Genomic DNA, 18,035 nt, shown 5'->3' with positions numbered 1-18,035 from the left:
ATACTTAAAACTAGACCTAGCAAAACGGGTGGGTGGGCTAGGTACGGGTTGGGTCAAACTGGTACGGGTCCAAAATATTGGACCCATGCCCTACCCTATATGGGTACGGGTGGACCCGCGGGTGGACCCGTTTTTTCTCTCTCCATATTTTAATTTTTACAGTTTCACCCCTAATAGTTTTCAACTATGACAAATTTTTTACATTTACACCCCCTAAATCAACTACTCTAAATTCAATTCAATTTATAATATAAACAAATAGGAACCAAAATAAACAAATAACACATAAACAAACAATAACATATAATACAAAACTACAAATACCAGCCAAAATAAACAAATACAAAATCACTAAGACACAATTACACATAAACAAACAAAATAAGTCAATAAACTATAAATACCAACTAAAATAAACAAATACATAATCCAATATTCAACAAAAAACATTCTTAGGACAACAAATGTTCATCCCACAGTGGGCGTGATATAGTCTCTTGATTCCACGGTCTCGAGATTAGTTAATGGCACATCAAGATCATCATCCGAATCATCATTCACCTCATTATTTACAAAACAATGATCAACTACAAATATTAATAAATGTAAATAATAAAATATATGAAATATTATGTTAACATGTTACCTTCAAACTCATATCCATATAGCTAAGTTCGAGTGCATATCAAAGATTCTGCATTTTTTGGTCAAAGTGAGCTTCGATATTTGTTGAGCACTTTATTGCCAATACTAAAAGCAGACTCCGAGGCAACGAATGTTATTGGTATTGCCATGATATCACGAGCCATCATGGTAAGTATCGGATAACGATCGCGATTGTTCTTCCAATGATCGAGGATATCCAAATTCTGATATTTGACGCGATCAAAACTCATATCTTCCGAATAAAGATCTAATTCGGATTTCTTAGTGGAAATGAAAACACTCTCATAGCTGTCAAAATCCTGCATCATTTAAACAGTTAAGTGTCAAAAGTTAAAATTAAACAATAAACAATACTTTATTTATCATAAGAAAATAAAAACTAAAAAGTATAGTGACTTACAGAAGAATGATCTACACGCCTACTAAAAGTAGAACTACTCGCAGGAGAAACGACTGAAGGTGAGATAGGAACTTCTTTACAACATTTAGCCTCGTAAGCTTGAAAAAGCTTTTGCAAGTTAATCTTAACAACCTCCAACTTCCGTACGGTAGTAGTTGAATCATAAACTTTGTTGAAAGCAGACTCCACAAACTGAAACTTGAGACGTGGGTCAAGAATAGTTGCAATCGTCAACACAAAACTATAAGAATCCCAATATTTTGTAAATTTTGGGATCATTTGTTTCGCCATGCTCCTAACAACTTCATCCTCACATATCCTCTCTTCAATTAAACGCAATTGAATTTCCCNACTGATCTCACTTGTCAAGGTTGTTTGCCGACAACCTGGTGCAACGCATGGGTGCTTGCTAGAGGCAAGTTCATTGGACAGACCCACCAGAGGATTTCGTATGGATGATAACCCCATTGTCTATGGAATAAATCCTCTAACGGATGGTGGTACATGTGATCCTTAGACTTGAGATCACCAGAATGCCTTGTGCACCAATTGGTGTAGTTTGACACTAGCCCAATGTAGTTCTATTTAGAGCTATCAATACGGTAGTGATTGGCTTCATTGAGAAGTGTATCGAAACTATGGTGGATCGACAAAGGATTCATTACTCCTGGGTACAGGAGAAGTTATCTCACTAAGTAATTCAGTAAATGACAGTGACACTAAATCTGTGGCCACAGTGGGATTGAGTTGTTACTCAATCCAACTTGATATTCCGGTCATTGGTCCATTAACTGAATACAAACATGTTGAGGATATATGAGGTTGACACTATTTTTGTACCTCAGTCTCGATGAGTTAACTAATGATGAAATGATTTGATTGCACAGTAACCATACCGTTGACAGATTACAATTTCGCTGAATCCAAATCTATCGGGTGGCCATGATGTCTTGCTAGGGGTCAATCTTGGTTTGTGTGTTGTGAGACGATTAATTGGTGTTAATCGCGATACTACACACTACCGATATGATGAGAAGCCTACGAGTCACACACTTAGAAGATAATTTAAGAATCAATTTGTGAGAGGGGTATTTTTGTCTTTCAGGACAAAAGGGTATTTTGGTAATCTTACAGTGTAATTAAATTTATTGAGGTTGTTGCCTGTATTTAATTTTATTATTAAAATTAAATTAGCGAGATTATATTTAAATATATCTATGCATATATTTAAATGAGTTATTATTATTAATTAAATGTTAATATATTATTATATATAATTGATTTTAATTATAATAATAATTAATTAATTAAAATACCATAAAGGGTGTGTTTGGTTGCAAGGGTGAATTAGGGTTGGAGTCTATGACTATTCCTTATTGGAATAGGGTTTTAATTGTTGCTTTATATAAGTGCAACTTAAATTAAAAACAAAAGAGAGATTTTCATTCATTCATTCAATAATTAAAAACCCTAGCCACCCTTTTACTCTCTCTCTCACGCCCCACTCATTGATTGAAGAGCAAAATATTATTTTTCTTCTTGACTAATTGAAAAACATTGATTCTTGAAGCCTTTGATTGTTCTAGCAAAGTAATCAAGGGTTTTACGGATTGTCTTCGTGTGGATACTGTGAGTACGATCCTACTTTGGATCGGTTAGCGAAGAATCACGTGAAGAGTGTTGATGAACAGTGTCGATGAATTGTAGCCAATGAACAATGCTATGAACAGTGTTTGTGAGCGTAATCAGAGATAGTCGGAGGAGCCTCCAAATGTGTGTAAGCATTTTTGAATCCTTGTATGAATTTATCATATTGTTGTAATGCAAAATTTATAAACACTATAATCTGTACCCAGATTCGGGGTTAAGCATATGATTGGGTCTTTATTTGTTTTGAAAATGTTTTTTTCTCTGCTGCATAAACTTGATCACATGCTAACATTTTCATCTCTGCATAGTTTTCATCAAAGCTGTGATCCCACTTCGTTTGTGGTTGGATTGAGCTAAAATTGGAAGAGAGACTCACGACACAAGGAGCTACAATCTGAACGGTGAAGATCAGATTTTGAGTTTTGGAACTGGTGTTTTGTACTCGTGAACAGTAATTTCGGGTTTTGGTGAGATCTTTCCAACATCCATTTTTGTTGGTCACGTTTCCACTATGATGATGATGCTCTTATNGACAATTTATAAAGTAAAGGAGATCTATCGGATTCCACCTCCAAATGCAGAAATAAAAAATAGGAAACAAGGGATGATTAGAGGTAGAATAAGAAATTCCATCATGCTTGTATCAAGGTTTGCAAGGGTTTGAGGTGTTCAAGTTTGCAATAAGTGAAAGAAGTGAAGCAATATTAATTTTCATACAACTGTTGAATCATATCGTACATCAGCATCAATGTTTGAAAAATCAATAGGATTATATAAAAGCGATTTATGAGACTAAATTTTCAAAGTTAAATTGCACAAGAAGCCTAGTATGTTTGTAAGGAGTCCCTTCTTTATTATACAATGGAACTGCTCTGATCCCGCTTTTCAATTCTGCTACAGGTAAACATGTTTGCCCTGCAAAGTCGTTTTTTCCAGAAGTATCATAATCATACACTTGAATACGTAGCACAGCTAAATCCGGAACAGTTAGTGGGAATTCAAATTCCTCGTTCCATGATGGTACCCAATCGTCTGTAACTGTTCTTGTTTTATACTTTAGTTCATCGGGTCGTACTCCAGCAGTTGAAACCTGCAAACAACTGAATTGATTAATTTTTGAAGCTAGTTATAATTTCTATGCATAATTGAGATTTGTTTGGTCTTACTTTTATGAAGAAGTCTGGTGGAGAATACCGGTCAAAGGCTGTGGGGGGGAAATCCAAATGCCAACCCACTCCCTGGTAGATTTTAACCTGCAAAAACGGAAGTGGAAGTAGAAGATTTCAGCTGCACTGAAGATAGGAAACTTGGTATGAATATTCTTCCAAATCCTATATCACCTTGAGAGTTTTCTGGGGTTCTAAAGGCTCGCTGGGGTTAAATAAATCATCCTCTGGATTAGGTGCCAATAAAAAGGCAGGCTTTTTCACATAACCGCAGCCGCCATTGGCTCTGAACATTCCTTGCATGGTCCAAAGATGTTTACCAGTTCCCTGTCATGAGGCAAAGAGCCAAAAAGTTGAAAGGCACATAACTTAAAATTTCTGATCGGTAGCATCATTTTTCCTGGTTATGTAAAGGCTAACCTGCATATTAAAAGCAACCATTTGAGCTCCATGTGCCCATCCAACAAAAGGATTGTAATTAGAAGAGAATATGCGCGTCCCCTTCGGATATATCCTCAATATGTTCTTCTGAGTGAATCTGAAGCAAAGAAATAGCATCTATGGAACATCAAATCTTTTATTAAATCATAATAAGATTGACCAAATCTTGATTGAAATAATCTTGACTTTGAAATAATCTTTTGGAAATGAAGAAATATACTTGATAATATCCTTTCCATGTGTCTTTATAGCACTTTCTAGCTGTTGCTCACTCATGCTAAGACGTTTAACTTTGCTCTGTGTAAGGCCTTGCCAGCTCCCTAATCCACCTTTCAGTTTTGTTGCATGAATTGCAATCAAGTTTCTATATTGAAGGGCGGCTTTATCCTCATCTTCTTCCTCAATGAATTCTACCTGCTCAGCCTGATCCTGCTACACATCAATCAAGTGATAATATGAAAATGAATAGAGGAAAATGGTTTGTACATATTGAAGCATAATCAATTTTTGTATTCTGCATTAACTTCACCTTATCATTTGCATCATCAGATAGACTTTTGGAATATGTCTTCTCAATCTGTGGAACTTCTTTCATTGATGCACTTCTCGACTTTTGCAAGTTTCCCTTACCATCCTGAGTTTCAAGGTACTCTTTTGGTGGCTTGGTTGAAATCAGAATTTTTTTCTTTAACTCATTTGGTGAAGGAATGTGATCGCCATATTTAGGGTAATACAGCATTTTACCAAATGTGTTAGTCACCATCTACAATTCATTAAACATAAATCTTCAGTCAAGAGAGTTTTACACATTAATTAAGCGCAAACTTATCACTAGGACTTAGAATACAAGTTGTACTCACCTTGGCAACTTCAGCTTGAAGATCTGCTGTAAGGTGATCTTCAAAAGTTATAACAACAGGATACTCAGAAGCAATAAATGCATTATCCTTAATAACACGCAAGCATTTGATGAGGTCCACTGGAGCAGTCAGTGTCCTACATTTTTTTTATAACTTGAATTCATAAAAGAGACCAAACTTAACCCAGAAAAAATTGGACAATTCAAACTCATCAGGATTTATCATCTTGATAGAAATTTTACTCATACCCTCCATGGCAAACTTTAATATCATTTTTCTCGTTATTCGGCCAGAGATCCAATTCAATTACTCGTACACCTTTTTTCAGAGCCTTTATAATAGGATCAACACTGCTATCACTGCTGAGTTGATTTCCAGTTAAGTATGAGTTATGGCCTGTAAATAAAAAGTAATGCGCCAATGGAGAATCCATATTATGGTGCACCTACATATATATATCCATTTTAAATAATAGTAAGGGACAGGAAAAAAAACCAAGTATATATGTCTATATCATCAATGAAAACAGTTCAAATTCAAGAATAAAAATATATGATTGCACCTGGGAACGAAGAGCAGTATTATGGTCGCCAATGAGATATCGAAAAAAGGCGTGAAGATGAAAGCCTTTTCGATGGAAGATGTTTAGGTGCTTGAGCCTATTGAAGACTTCTTGGGCATGCTCTTTGGTGGCATCAGTCTCCCCTTGAAAGTCAATCATAAATTTGTGCAAATCATCAATGGTCATGGTGCCTGTTTCTGATGAGTATTTGTCAAAAATTTCCCTGACTTCCTTGGGAGGTTCAGCCGCTCGGATCCTGAAAATTCTCTTGAAAAAGAAGCAGAACTTGACAGCATGCGTTGGCCTCGCCATTTGTTACAAAAAGATAGATGGGTATGGTGATCAAGTTTCAGCAACGTGTTGTATATATAGACTGAAGGGTTCTTACAAAGGACTAAAGTATCAAGAATGGCGTCTCAGCAAAGTGAGAATTTATGCTCATGAAACTATCTTAAGGAAGATGGACGTCAAGTCTCAGATCTTATTTTAATGACTGTACGTGTTACACATGCACTTTATTATATATAAGCATAATGCTACCTATAGATCTCCTTTTGCTTGGTGAGGAGGAAAGAGATAGCTTGATTACCTTTGCTTTTGTTTGAACTGTAAATCACAAGAAAGACTTGAGGATCTCTTTAATCATGGCAGCGCAACTAAGCTAAGAATGTCTAGTGCCAGAGAATAAAGAAGCAAAATGCTTCGATATCCATGGCTGGAATCACCAAATTTTGGTTCCTAACTAGCCATGTCCATATATATATATTCGTTACTTTTGGGAGAACAACATTTTCCCACCCAAGGTTTAGCGAAACGACACTTTTCCACCATTTGTTAGGTTCTATTATATTTTCTATTAATATTTTATTGAAAAGATGAAAATATCCTTAAATATTTTTATTTTATAAATTTTTTATTATTTTTTAATTAGCCAAAATGTCAAATATTAAAAGATAAAAAATAATAATAATAATAATAATTAACCCCACCTAAAAAATTAAGACTAATGCTATGAAATTGTTTAAAGTTAAATGACCTTAATATTTATTTATTTATTTATAATGTCATCAATATCTCATTACTATTATTTAATAATCTACTAAATTTATAATGTTTTTCATAATATAATGTTTTTCATTTTTACTAATTAACAAAGAAAATCAATATTCCTAATTAATTAAATAAACAAAGAAAAAAGAGATATCTTTACATTTGAACTAATAAATAATTGAATAAAAACTTTAACTTAACCAAATTTTAATTTATAATAAATTAATTAAGAAATAAACTGTTTAATGATATTTTCATTTTTTCAGTCAAATATTAACAGAACCTACGAAGGGTGGAAAAATATCATTTTGAAACTTGACTGTTGGGAACGTATCATTTCGCCAAACCTTGGGTGGGAAAATGTCGTTCTCCCATTACTTTTTTATATTCTCAAGTCAATCATGGGACCATTTCTTTCAACAATGACAACCATTTTCATTCCACTTGTCTCCTTGTTTGATTTATTCATTTTGTGTAGCCTCAATTTGTATTTTCACTAAACATAATCTAACCCCTCTTCTTTAACAAAACATACAGCTAGCACCCAGAAGGCAAAAAATAATTACATGGTTGGACAATTAGTGTGTAAAATTAAGCAAACTCAAAGCGCATGAGAAGTTTAACTGAGCTGAACTTTTCTCCCTTGCGGTCGAAAAGGGGGACTGCACGAACACCTGGCCTCAATTGAAACACAGGCAAGCAAGTTTGGCCAGCAAAATCGTCTTTCTCGGACATGTTGTACTCATGAACTTCAACTCTAAGCAAAGCCAGTTCAGGAACTGTCAATGAAAATGTAAATTCCTCTTCCCAAACAGGCGTCCAACTGTTCAACTTTTTCTTTGTCTTTTTCATTGTCTTATCCGCTGGTACTCCCGCTATGCCAACCTGTTATTCACACATTGACACTGATAAATTAATAAGTGTAAACTTCACCATTTTTTTTTGGATTAAAAAAATTCTTGTGTGAACATAAAACCAGAACAGAAGCAAAAATTTACCCTGGTGTAGAATTGTGGTGGAGACCAAACAGTACACATCTTTTGTTTAAAATCCAAATGCCATCCATCTCCCATATACACTTTCACCTGTCAAGGCAAGTGACATTATTATAAGCCATGAGAAAATGGAGAAATGGGGTGGATGATGAAATGATGAATTGAATTTTAATCAAACTGCATATATATATACACTCACCTTCAAGGTTTTCTTCACCCGCAATTTTTCTTTGGGATCAAAAACCTTACCATCTGGACCATTTTTCATCAAGAAATCAGGCTTTTTCACATAACCACACCCTGCATTGGCTCTAAACATCCCATGCATCAACCAAAGAGATTTACCATATCCCTGCCATGGAAACAGAGACAGATTTTTAGAACTTGAAAATACTTATAGAAAACAACAATACAAACTAAATTATTAACATTACAAAAATGATCAATACCTGCATGTTAAATGCAACCATTTGAGCACCATGCATCCATCCAATTAGTGGCTTGTAATTGGAGGAGTTAACTCGAGTTTGCTTGGGGTATATCCTCAAAATATTTCTCTGGGTGAAGCTGAATATGATTATATCAACAGCACTACAATTAGTCAGTCTAGCAATGAACAACTTAATTAATGTAAACGTGTTATAAATTTTGTATAACAATACCTGACAACTTCTGTTCCATAAGATGCAGTGGCCTTTCTGAATTTTTTTTCACTCAAACTAATACGTCTAACCTTTTCAAGTTCAAGTCTTAGTTCGTCCTTTAATCGACTACCCTTGGATTTTCCGGAATGAATGCCGATTAATTGCCTGTATGCTAGCACTCCATATAATGCGCTTGACTGATCCTCACAGACTTCATTGTCTTCATCATATTGATTGTGTTCACTTGTATCATAATCACTACTCTGCAAGCAACAAGAGCTTAGCTTAGAGAATAATGTAAAAATCTGAAAATAAGTAGACATCTAATTTGGTTGATTACAACTTCTAATAATCTAAAGTACATTTCACAGCACACCTTTTCATCATCTGCTTGATTAACTGAAACGTCCGATGAGTCCTTTCCCCATGTATCCTCATTAGAATTATTTTCATTCATGGAGTTGTATCTGCTGCTATTAGTACTTTTAGTTTCAAGGTACTCTTTTGGAGGTTTTGTTGATATGATAATCCTATATTTCAATTCTTCAGGTGAAGGAAACTCTTTTAAACATTCGGATTCAGGGTAAAACAACGTTTCACCAAACGTTTGAGTGATCATCTGTAAACAATAATTTACGAAATCAATTTCCCAGATAGAGTTGAGCAAGTGGAGGTTAGATTTATTCACAGGAAATTGAAAATTAAGTACCTGAGCCACTTTAGCCTGAAGATCCGGTGTCAAATGGTCTTCAAGAGTTATTATTACAGGGTAAGGTGATGCCGAAAAAGCATGCTCTTTAATCGATCTCAAGCATTTGATTACTTCTACGGGAGCTGTCAAAGTCCTATTTCAGGTGGGAAAAAGAAACAAACATGTCAGAAATTAAAAAAAACTCAAAAACAGTTTTGAAATTGACTTGGGTTGACTTGGTACTGCATACCTTCCATGAAGAACATTCACATTATCTTTAGTAGAATTAGGCCATAAATCTAGTTCAATTGCTCTTACACCTCTCTTTAATGCCTTGATAATTGGGACATCGCTACAATCGCTACTCAATTGGTTTCCAGTCAAATACGAATTATGGCCAGTAAATATGAAATAGTGAGACAATGGAGCTCTCATGTCTTGGAGAACCTGAAGCAATTCAAGTGAAAACGCCACTCAATGATTGAGAATAATCGGTTCCTTTTAGAATAAAAAAGATTCTGACAAGTGTAGATGAAATCAGTGAGCATAAGATTCGATCTTAGTTACCTGATTAAGAATTGGAGGGTTGAGATCTGTGGAGAACAAGTAATGTTGAAAATCATCAAGAGTTAGACTGCGCCTGGCAAATTTTGAAAGGTGGTGGCGTCTCTGCAAAACCTGCTCCATTATTTGCTGTGCCTCCGCCATTGACGTGCCAACATGGCCCTGAACTTCAACCAAGAACAGACGGAGCTGTTCCGCCGTCATGTGGGTCCCACCTTCCGCGTATTTGTTGAACATCTCCTTCACCTCCCTCAATGGCCCGGCCTCCGTCATCCTACTTTTCCCGGCAAAGCATGTATACAACCTACAACTTCCCATCTCTCAGTCCCACGTTTACTTAATCAAGAAATCTCAGCACAATTCATTAAACAACTTAATTCCGCGTTCAATTGAATGCAAGTAAAGACTAAGAAACAAAAAAGCCTCTGTATTGCATTAGTGAAGTTTGGGACCTTTTATACTCGGATATAAGCCGCGTCTTTTCGTTTGTTTATTGTACCGTCGTGGGAAAGCGTGAATTTTGGTTGCTATTTCAATGGTGGATTTTCAATTCCAACTGTTTTACGCTGACTCAAATTTATTCAGACATCGAGATGTTATGGGAACAAATTCCCTCTTTGCTTTAGGAAATAAAATGGATTCGTGATACTAAATAATTCAAAATAAAAAATAAAAATATCTCATGGAATAAAGAACATATTCTTCTGAACCAGTAAACGGGCACAAAATATTTGTAATTATGTGGCATTAAACCAAGAAATTATTACGAGGTTATATCATTCTTTCTGCACCATTTTTCCCATTTATCCGGTTCAGGTTTCTGGTCAAAAACCACCAAATCTCAAGCCTCTTCTTTTTGAACAGTGTGAAATTGCCTGCACTATGGAAAATACTCTGAGATACTGATTTTTTAAATGGAAAATTATTGTTTAATTGCATGGTAAAGTAATATAATGAATAATATATAGCAACGTGTTTCACTAATTATGATATTTTAGTGGCGTTTGAGATCTCTTCTTCTAGTTTTCGAAGAAATCAAAAGGGGATATAAAGGAAACTATCCACCAAAGAAAGGCTTAAAAAAAAGGCAAAAATCTGTCCCTACTCTGTTACTTGGTAAGTAGCAAGAAATTACTCTAATCGAATTGCTTGTCAAAATCATAATAATAAACAAAGAAAACACCAGAAACATCTATCATTTTACCAAAGTTTTAAGTCTTTTAATAACTTTAAAGATTAGAAAATTTTCCATAGGAAAATCTGGGTAGTTGTTTGTTTGACAATAAATTCCGAAAAGAAAATATCAAATCTTTTGTTGTGGATGACTTTGTCTTGTAGATAAAATCAGCTATCAGTGCAAAAAGGATCATGGGTTCAGTACAACCTTCAGGCAATAGTCTCCTTAACAACCCTGGTCTTGTTGCATATGATGGTTGAATTCATAAGAAATTAAGTGGAAATCTAACTCCAAATTGTAATCTTAATTTCCTTTATGTTTCTAGTGTGAATCTGACCAGTGTAAGTTGAAAATGGATAATAGGATTATTAATGTAGACAATAGAATCTACGGTTATGGAATAAGGTCTAATCCTGTGAGGTTAAGGTCACTAACAATCCGTTGAATCTCCATACAAAGAAAACAAGCGCGAAGCTTACGTAAAACACCTGTGTGGTGTCTGTCGTAGGCACTCCGACACCCGAGTCCCAAGTCAGCAACGCTGAAAGAGGTTATTTAGTGAGAGCTAAGGGAAGGAAGGGTTACTGGAAGTTTAGTTGGAGACTAAAACTATGGTATAGGTGTACTGTTCTTAGGAGCAAGAACTTAGAAGCTAGTAGGTGGTATTGAATAACGAATGATTAATGAGAGACATGACCTCTCTTTATATAGTGGTCATAGGATCTTCGAATTCTAGTAGTACTTTAAGTCCAAGTCCATAATTGTAGTTGATTTCTAGTAAATAGGAAAGATCCTTATTTATCTGCCTAGATTGAGAGTCTTAATTCACATAAGATACAATATCTTGAGTGAATTAGGACAAAATCCAAATAGGAAGTAAGTGTATTAGAGTTTTAGTGGAATTCTGAATCCTTAGAGGATATCATGGGCCAAAGGCTCTGGCCCTAGGTGGGCTAATGAGAGGCCCAATCTGGATGATCCCATTTGTAGAGGCTAGGTTGGTGTCATGACTCTAGCCTGTGACATAAACCTAGGGTTGTAAACGAGCTAAGCCGAGTTGAGTTTTTGACTTATCGAGCTTGGCTCGTTTGCTATAGGGTTGAGCTCGAGTTAGAGCTTAAGCCTAGGAAAAGCGACTCGAGCTCGAGCTCGATCGAGTTCGAGTCGAGCTCGAAAGCCCCAATCGACTCAGGCTCGTTAAGGCTCGATCAAACCCAAGTTTGACCAAGCCAATTTTTCCCCTACAGCCTAGTTTTTTGGTCCTGATCCTATTTTAATACAGAAATTTGCATAAAAAAAATGATTAATCCATACTTTCAACCATATTAACCATGATAGTTTCTGACTTTACAAAATCAAAAAAAAGTTCCGAATATATACAAATAATAGTCCAAGACATGAAAATACAGTCCAACAATCAAAATAACTATCCACTAGTAGTCTATAGTAGGGATGTCTTCTACCAAAACCACAATTTCCCCTTGACTGTATAAAATGTTCAATTTAGTAAACATCTTTTAAGGTAACTATGATAAGAGAAAAATATGCATAATCATGAAACAAAACCAAAATGAATCAAACTTTTACCTATGCATGCCTCCTACACAGCCAAACCATGCACTGAATCCTAGAAACTTACAGGATAGGAAGGCTAATCTCCAAAGGTTGCTGCTCTTCTTGAAAATGACAAAGGAGGAGTAATTGAAGTTTAGTTAGTATAAATATAAAGTAATTATTAAATTTAATAAAAGTAATATTCAATATAAGTATATAACCTACTTTGCATCATTTCTTCACCCCATTCAAAGTCTGGCACCAATCACATCCACATAAGAGCATCTCCACCGTGTCGGGAGACAACGATGATCGGTATATGTCAATAAGCCTACTGCTGGTGCTAAAAGCATACTCAAAAGCAACCGTAGTGATAGGGATGGCTAATATGTCACGAGCCATGGTAGACAGGATAGAGAACTTTGTTGAATTTGCCTTCCACCACGTCAAAGCATCAAACGCCTCAAGGTCCCCCAAACATTTATGGCATCCCTCTCCCAAGTAATAGTCTAACTCTGATTTAGTTGGCTCAATCGTCTTAACCACATCCAGAAACTCACTAAAATCATCCCAATCCTTCACCCTCTCTGTCGCTGCCCCCGACCCCTCACCAACAACCTCAACTCCATCCCCTTTAGATGTAGAAGTGCAAGCAGCAGTTAATGCTTTATTAGCATCAACATATTCTCTATATACCTCATACAAGGCATCTCGAACAACATCAATATTTGCTCGCGCTTCAGGCTTAGGATACATCTTAGGGAACGACCACTGAATCACTTTCATCTTCAGTCTGAGGTCCAAAACAGTAGCCACAACCATCAATAGATTACATTCTCCCCAATATTTGTCAAACTTTTTTTTCATTTGCCAAATCATGGACTGTATAAACTCATCTTCTTCCTGACTCTTACTATCCAACATAATTTTGATTGTACAAACTTGTTTTAGAAACAAGTTTGATGTCGGATAATCACTCCCCGATATGAGATTCGTTGCACCACTAAACACCTTCAAAATTTAACAAATTTTCTTAACTTTGTCCCAATCCTCATCCTTGGGACAATAATGATAACTCAAATCCTTCTCCTTCAAACAAGGAAAAACACGTCTAAATTTCACTGTCGTTGCCAATATATCATATGTTGAATTCCACCGTGTTTTGCAATCAAGAACAAGCTTGTGAAATGGCAATTGCAGCTGCTGAACAATCTCTGCAAACATATTTAGTCTACTCTCCGATGAATTGATATATACCACGTTGTCACGGATGTCCTGAATAATGTGTCTAATATGATAAAGACCATTGCACAACAACCACATGAAACAACTTGCCCCCACATATGAGCTTCCCCATAGCTTGGAAATTTTCTTTCAACACTTTTACTACAACATCATTGCTTGAAACATTATCCACTGAGATCGTGTGGACCTTAGCTTCAATTCTGCACTCCGCCAAACACTTGAAAATTGCATCAGCAATGACAACATTAGAACAGGGAGGAGGGAAATGAATAAACTTCAACACTCGTCTATTCAACTTCCAATTTTCATCAATCCAATGCCCAATCAACACCATGTATTCCATCCTCTGGTTTCTTGAATTCCATAGATCTGTGGTTAGACTTATCTTCCTATTACCTTTCAATATGGTCTACAACTGTTGCCTCTCATTTTCAATCACTTTCATACAATCATTCTTACAAGTATTACGGGAAATCAGAGTCCATTGAGGAATCCCGTACTTCATCATGTTGTTCAACCCCTTTTCCTTCACAATAGAAAACGGATGCTCATGCATCAGCACCTAATGTGCAATAAGCTCCCTTATTTAGGCATATCGAATTGGCTCCGTAGAGCAGGCAGGACGGTGGAGGCACTCTGAGAACTGGAAGTGGGGAAATTTATTTGTTGTTGCCTCAAGTTAACTGTTCTCTTTGCACACCTCTTCAAATGTCTATTGAATTGTGTAGTGCTTCCAGTGGCAGTCATTTTTAGCTTTGTTTTACAATGAATGCACTCTGCCTTCCTTGTACCACCAAGGAGAACCACCTCTCTAAATTCTGACCACACAGCTGATGTCTTGGCTCTCTTCTTCTTTCGTAGTGGATTGTCATTGTCCTCTATATTTTTGGGGCTACTCACACTTTGCTTTGTACCACCTGTGCTTGCATAAATGTTACGCCGATCGACTGCTCTTACTGTAACACAATCGTCGACGTCATCCAATGTAGGGGTGCTTGAGGAACTGTCTCCCGAGGCCATACCTACAATTGAAAAATAAGACACCATTAATAATGACTAGAAAAATATGTAACTACATTATGGTGGAACATTATAAATTCAAATAGGCATTTTATAGTATACTTAAAGCATTAATGAGAGCTTGAAAATACACATTTACTTAGTGGTTTATGGGGATTATTTGTGAGAAATTAGGCTTAATTTGGTAAAGTTGTTTGATATTTTCATAATTGTCTTTTATGAGATCACATTTGTGTTTGAGTGTTTTTCAGGTTATTTGTGCTAAATATTATACTCGAATTAAGATTCATATCAACAATGGAACGAATGACAAGTAGAAACAAATAGATCGAGAATCGGAGTTGAATTGAAGAAGTTATGGAGCTTTGAAGTAAAGAGGAGTTTCTAGATTATGCTCCGGTTTGAGCATGATTCGGTGTTTTGACAATATCTCGAGCTATAGACCTCAGATCAAGACGATTATTTAATTGTTGGAAAGATAATTCAAATGGCTATATTTCATATGTTTACAACTTCTCCAGATTCCATCGTTATCGTACTAAAAAATTATCATCTCTGGAGTGCTGAGGAATGATGTGAGATTTGGACTAAAGAAAAAAGAGTTATTACTATGCCGCAGCACACTTTGTCCAGTAGCTACCATGCCGCAGCATAGTGCCGGGGCACAATCACAGCAGTTAAAGAATTTGTCATCCGTTTTTGTTTAGGAAAATATGGTTAAGAGTCCTAAACCAAAGAGAATTAAGGAAAATAAAACCATAACCTTTGTGAGATATAAATAGAAGTCTTTTAACATTATTTTGGGGATTCTCTGGGGAGAATAAGAGAAGAAAAACCTATAGAGAAGAAAAGTGCCAGAATTTTTAGAGCTTTGGTTTTTAATATAGGGAAGTTCTTCTTGTTTCTTTCTTATAAACTCATATTGATTATTTTAATAAAAATGATTGTTTCTTTCATGTTTATTATGAACTAACTTTATTTTTCTAGGGCTAAGATGTAGCACAATCTCTTCATTATGTGTTAATTTATTTATATTGATTTTTATTAAGATTTCTTCATAAGTTATATTATTATGCTTAATGCTTTTTATTCTTAAGGGCCCAAGAATTGAATGAGCTAATTGACTAGGTTGAGATCGAGAGATGATACTTAGTTAGTCTACGGTAGTAAAACCATAGGTTGAGCGAACGCTAAAGATAGGTTAGCACAACTTGTGAGGTTTTGGTAAACTCCATAGAGCGTAATGATCTCCAATTGCTTAAATTTGATTAGAGATAATTCGGGTTAGTAATTAGGGGTTAATTTGATAATTGTTCGAGAGAAAGTTATTAGAAATTTAGGGAGTTTGACATGTAGGAAGAGCTTAATAAAATTAGCATAAGTGATCGATACATATGAATAAGAGTTGGCGTGAAATCTATGCCCTAGGTCTAGTCATCTTGTTTTAACCCAAAGATTTATTTTAATTGTTCTCTTTTCAATTTTTTTTTTTTTTATTTCAATTGTTAATTTTATTTAATTTAAATTTTTCTTGATACAATTTGGATTAATCAAATAATAATAGGATAATTTAATTAATAATTAATAATAATAATTTTTTTAGATTTGATATTCATATTTATATATTTTATTACTTAGACAATTTCATACACTTGTGCAAATCCACAAGCATCCTAATACCAATAATTTAGTCGGCAAACATAACTATTTCTATACTTATCAACATGTATTGTCCATACATTTTGACTTTTCAAGAGGCTGTGTATTGGTGTAGCTTGGATACGCAATCCTCTTCTACACTCCATACAACTTTGAGATTTACTTTTTATCTTTTTGGGAAATGGGATTGCTATGGTGTAAAGATATTGATTTCTCAGTCATAATTGTCTTTATTCTTCTTTCCAACTTCATATTCAATAAGCATTGATGATAATGGCTGAATTTTTGCATCGGCATTACAGAAATTCTATCACTTTGTTTTGTGCACAAAAGTTTTCTTTTATTTTGTGTAACAATCATTCCATTTCAGAAATTTTTAGTACTTGAATGATCTGATTTTGGCCTCAAATTGTAAGTAAATAAGTGATACAATAAAATCTATATCATGGTGTTAACAATCCTAGAAAAGATGCTTCATATATTCAGATGATAGATTCAACGTTTAGAATCTGCACTCTTTTGATTTGGCAAGCTTTCAATCACATCAAAGGGGCACTAAACTTATAATACCCAATAAGCTAAAGTTCAATGCTTAGTTGAATGGTTTCCGATGACTAATGAGATTCTTATATTCCATAATCAAACATAAATTCAAAAGCAAAACAACTCATAAGCATAACAAACAACTTCGAAAATACTGTGCAAAATCAATGAACTCGTTAATCCTCTATAATGCAACGTGAAAGAGATGAAAGAAGAGATGTAAAACTCACTGGTGGCTGCAAGAACACGGGATGAAGCCTGTCAATTTCACGGTTGTGAGATTTCGCGATTTGGGGGTTTAGGCTTCAGTCGATTTGGGGGAGAGGAGTTAGCAAACTTGGTTTCAAGCTTTGAGGGATGAAATTGCGGTTTGTGTAAGTGTTTTTACGGTCGATGACGACGAGGGAGACCACTGGATCCACGACGAGGTCATTGGTTTGGGGTTAGGGTTCTTCATTGGGTAAATGTTTGCGATTTGGGAATTGGGGGAAATTGATTTGTGGTGAAATTTGGTGTTTTACGATTTTGCACTTTGGGGGGGTAAATGTCAATTTTTTAAAATTTTGTAACCACTATATAAAGTTAAGTCCCTCATGGTTTATAAAACTCACCAAAAGCACCCTGCATACGCAAGCCAACCCAGGCTCGCGAGCCCACGAGTCAAGCCCCCCATGTTCGAACTCGACTCGGTTTATAAACCGAGTTTGAGCCGAGTCAACTCGACATTGTCGAGTCGAGCTCCAAAAGAGCTTCAAACGAGTCAAGCCGAGCCGACTCGCGAGTGGCTTGACTCGTCTGACAGTTCTACATAAACCTTGACGTAGACCCAACCGAAATTGGGCCACGTAATAGATGTATCATGCTTGTGCCTGATTAAGCTTAAGACGATTTTTTGCCCATACAAGTAAAACAAATAAGAAATGACGATTCCGCAAGATAGTATATTGAATTTATCTCATTTAGAACCCAGAACTCCGTGAATCACACGAATGTTCAGCAGATTATGATAATTGCTTCTAAGCAGGTAGTACAGGACTTGAGAGGAAAAACAAAGAAGCAAAATATATATTACATACAGTATATGATCAAATGACCGTGGAAAAGTTTAACCAAAATAAATAGAGGAAATGGACTATCTACTAATTGTC

The 18,035-nt window shown here is 35.5% G+C and overlaps 2 protein-coding genes across 3 annotated transcripts; both read right to left on the bottom strand.

The window, feature by feature from the left end:
- Window positions 1-3,419: 3,419 nt before the first annotated feature.
- On the bottom strand, window positions 3,420-6,120 carry LOC116129564 (phosphoinositide phospholipase C 2-like). Of its 2 annotated transcripts, none has more exons than XM_031415282.1 (9): window positions 5,746-6,120; window positions 5,432-5,628; window positions 5,184-5,319; window positions 4,853-5,086; window positions 4,544-4,755; window positions 4,303-4,420; window positions 4,057-4,209; window positions 3,883-3,969; window positions 3,420-3,806 (listed from the first exon to the last, which is right to left on the bottom strand). In XM_031415282.1, exons 1-9 carry the CDS (start codon window positions 6,055-6,057, stop codon window positions 3,501-3,503), a joined length of 1,755 nt encoding a protein of 584 aa, XP_031271142.1. In that variant the 5' UTR covers window positions 6,058-6,120; the 3' UTR covers window positions 3,420-3,500. The 2 variants fall into 2 exon arrangements, with proteins under 2 accessions (XP_031271142.1, XP_031271141.1); XM_031415281.1 differs by having other exon boundaries at window positions 4,544-4,752.
- A 1,192-nt stretch (window positions 6,121-7,312) lies between these two features.
- On the bottom strand, window positions 7,313-10,213 carry LOC116129535 (phosphoinositide phospholipase C 4-like). Its single transcript, XM_031415260.1, has 9 exons — window positions 9,693-10,213; window positions 9,376-9,572; window positions 9,144-9,279; window positions 8,811-9,053; window positions 8,453-8,697; window positions 8,240-8,357; window positions 7,990-8,142; window positions 7,794-7,880; window positions 7,313-7,680 (listed from the first exon to the last, which is right to left on the bottom strand). The coding sequence occupies exons 1-9, from the start codon at window positions 10,005-10,007 to the stop codon at window positions 7,387-7,389; spliced, it is 1,788 nt and encodes a 595-aa protein (XP_031271120.1). The 5' UTR covers window positions 10,008-10,213; the 3' UTR covers window positions 7,313-7,386.
- Window positions 10,214-18,035: the final 7,822 nt, after the last annotated feature.

This window comes from Pistacia vera, unplaced genomic scaffold, assembly GCF_008641045.1.
Source record: "Pistacia vera cultivar Batoury unplaced genomic scaffold, PisVer_v2 Contig212, whole genome shotgun sequence".
NCBI lineage: Eukaryota > Viridiplantae > Streptophyta > Magnoliopsida > Sapindales > Anacardiaceae > Pistacia > Pistacia vera.
This window is presented reverse-complemented; position numbering and strand designations above follow the sequence as displayed.

Bases quoted from the DNA above. Each gene is read 5' to 3' on its own strand.
- LOC116129564 (XM_031415282.1), bottom strand. From the start codon at position 6,057: ATGGCGAGGCCAACGCATGCTGTCAAGTTCTGCTTCTTTTTCAAGAGA. The intron at 4,756-4,852 runs GTGAAGTTAATG...ATTGATGTGTAG, and splicing joins CTGATGATGCAAATGATAAG to CAGGATCAGGCTGAGCAGGT. The intron at 3,807-3,882 runs GTAAGACCAAAC...AGTTGTTTGCAG, and splicing joins CACCAGACTTCTTCATAAAA to GTTTCAACTGCTGGAGTACG.
- LOC116129535 (XM_031415260.1), bottom strand. From the start codon at position 10,007: ATGGGAAGTTGTAGGTTGTATACATGCTTTGCCGGGAAAAGTAGGATG. The intron at 9,054-9,143 runs GTACTTAATTTT...TATTGTTTACAG, and splicing joins TTCAGGCTAAAGTGGCTCAG to ATGATCACTCAAACGTTTGG. The intron at 7,881-7,989 runs GTGAGTGTATAT...TTGCCTTGACAG, and splicing joins GGGTGAAGAAAACCTTGAAG to GTGAAAGTGTATATGGGAGA.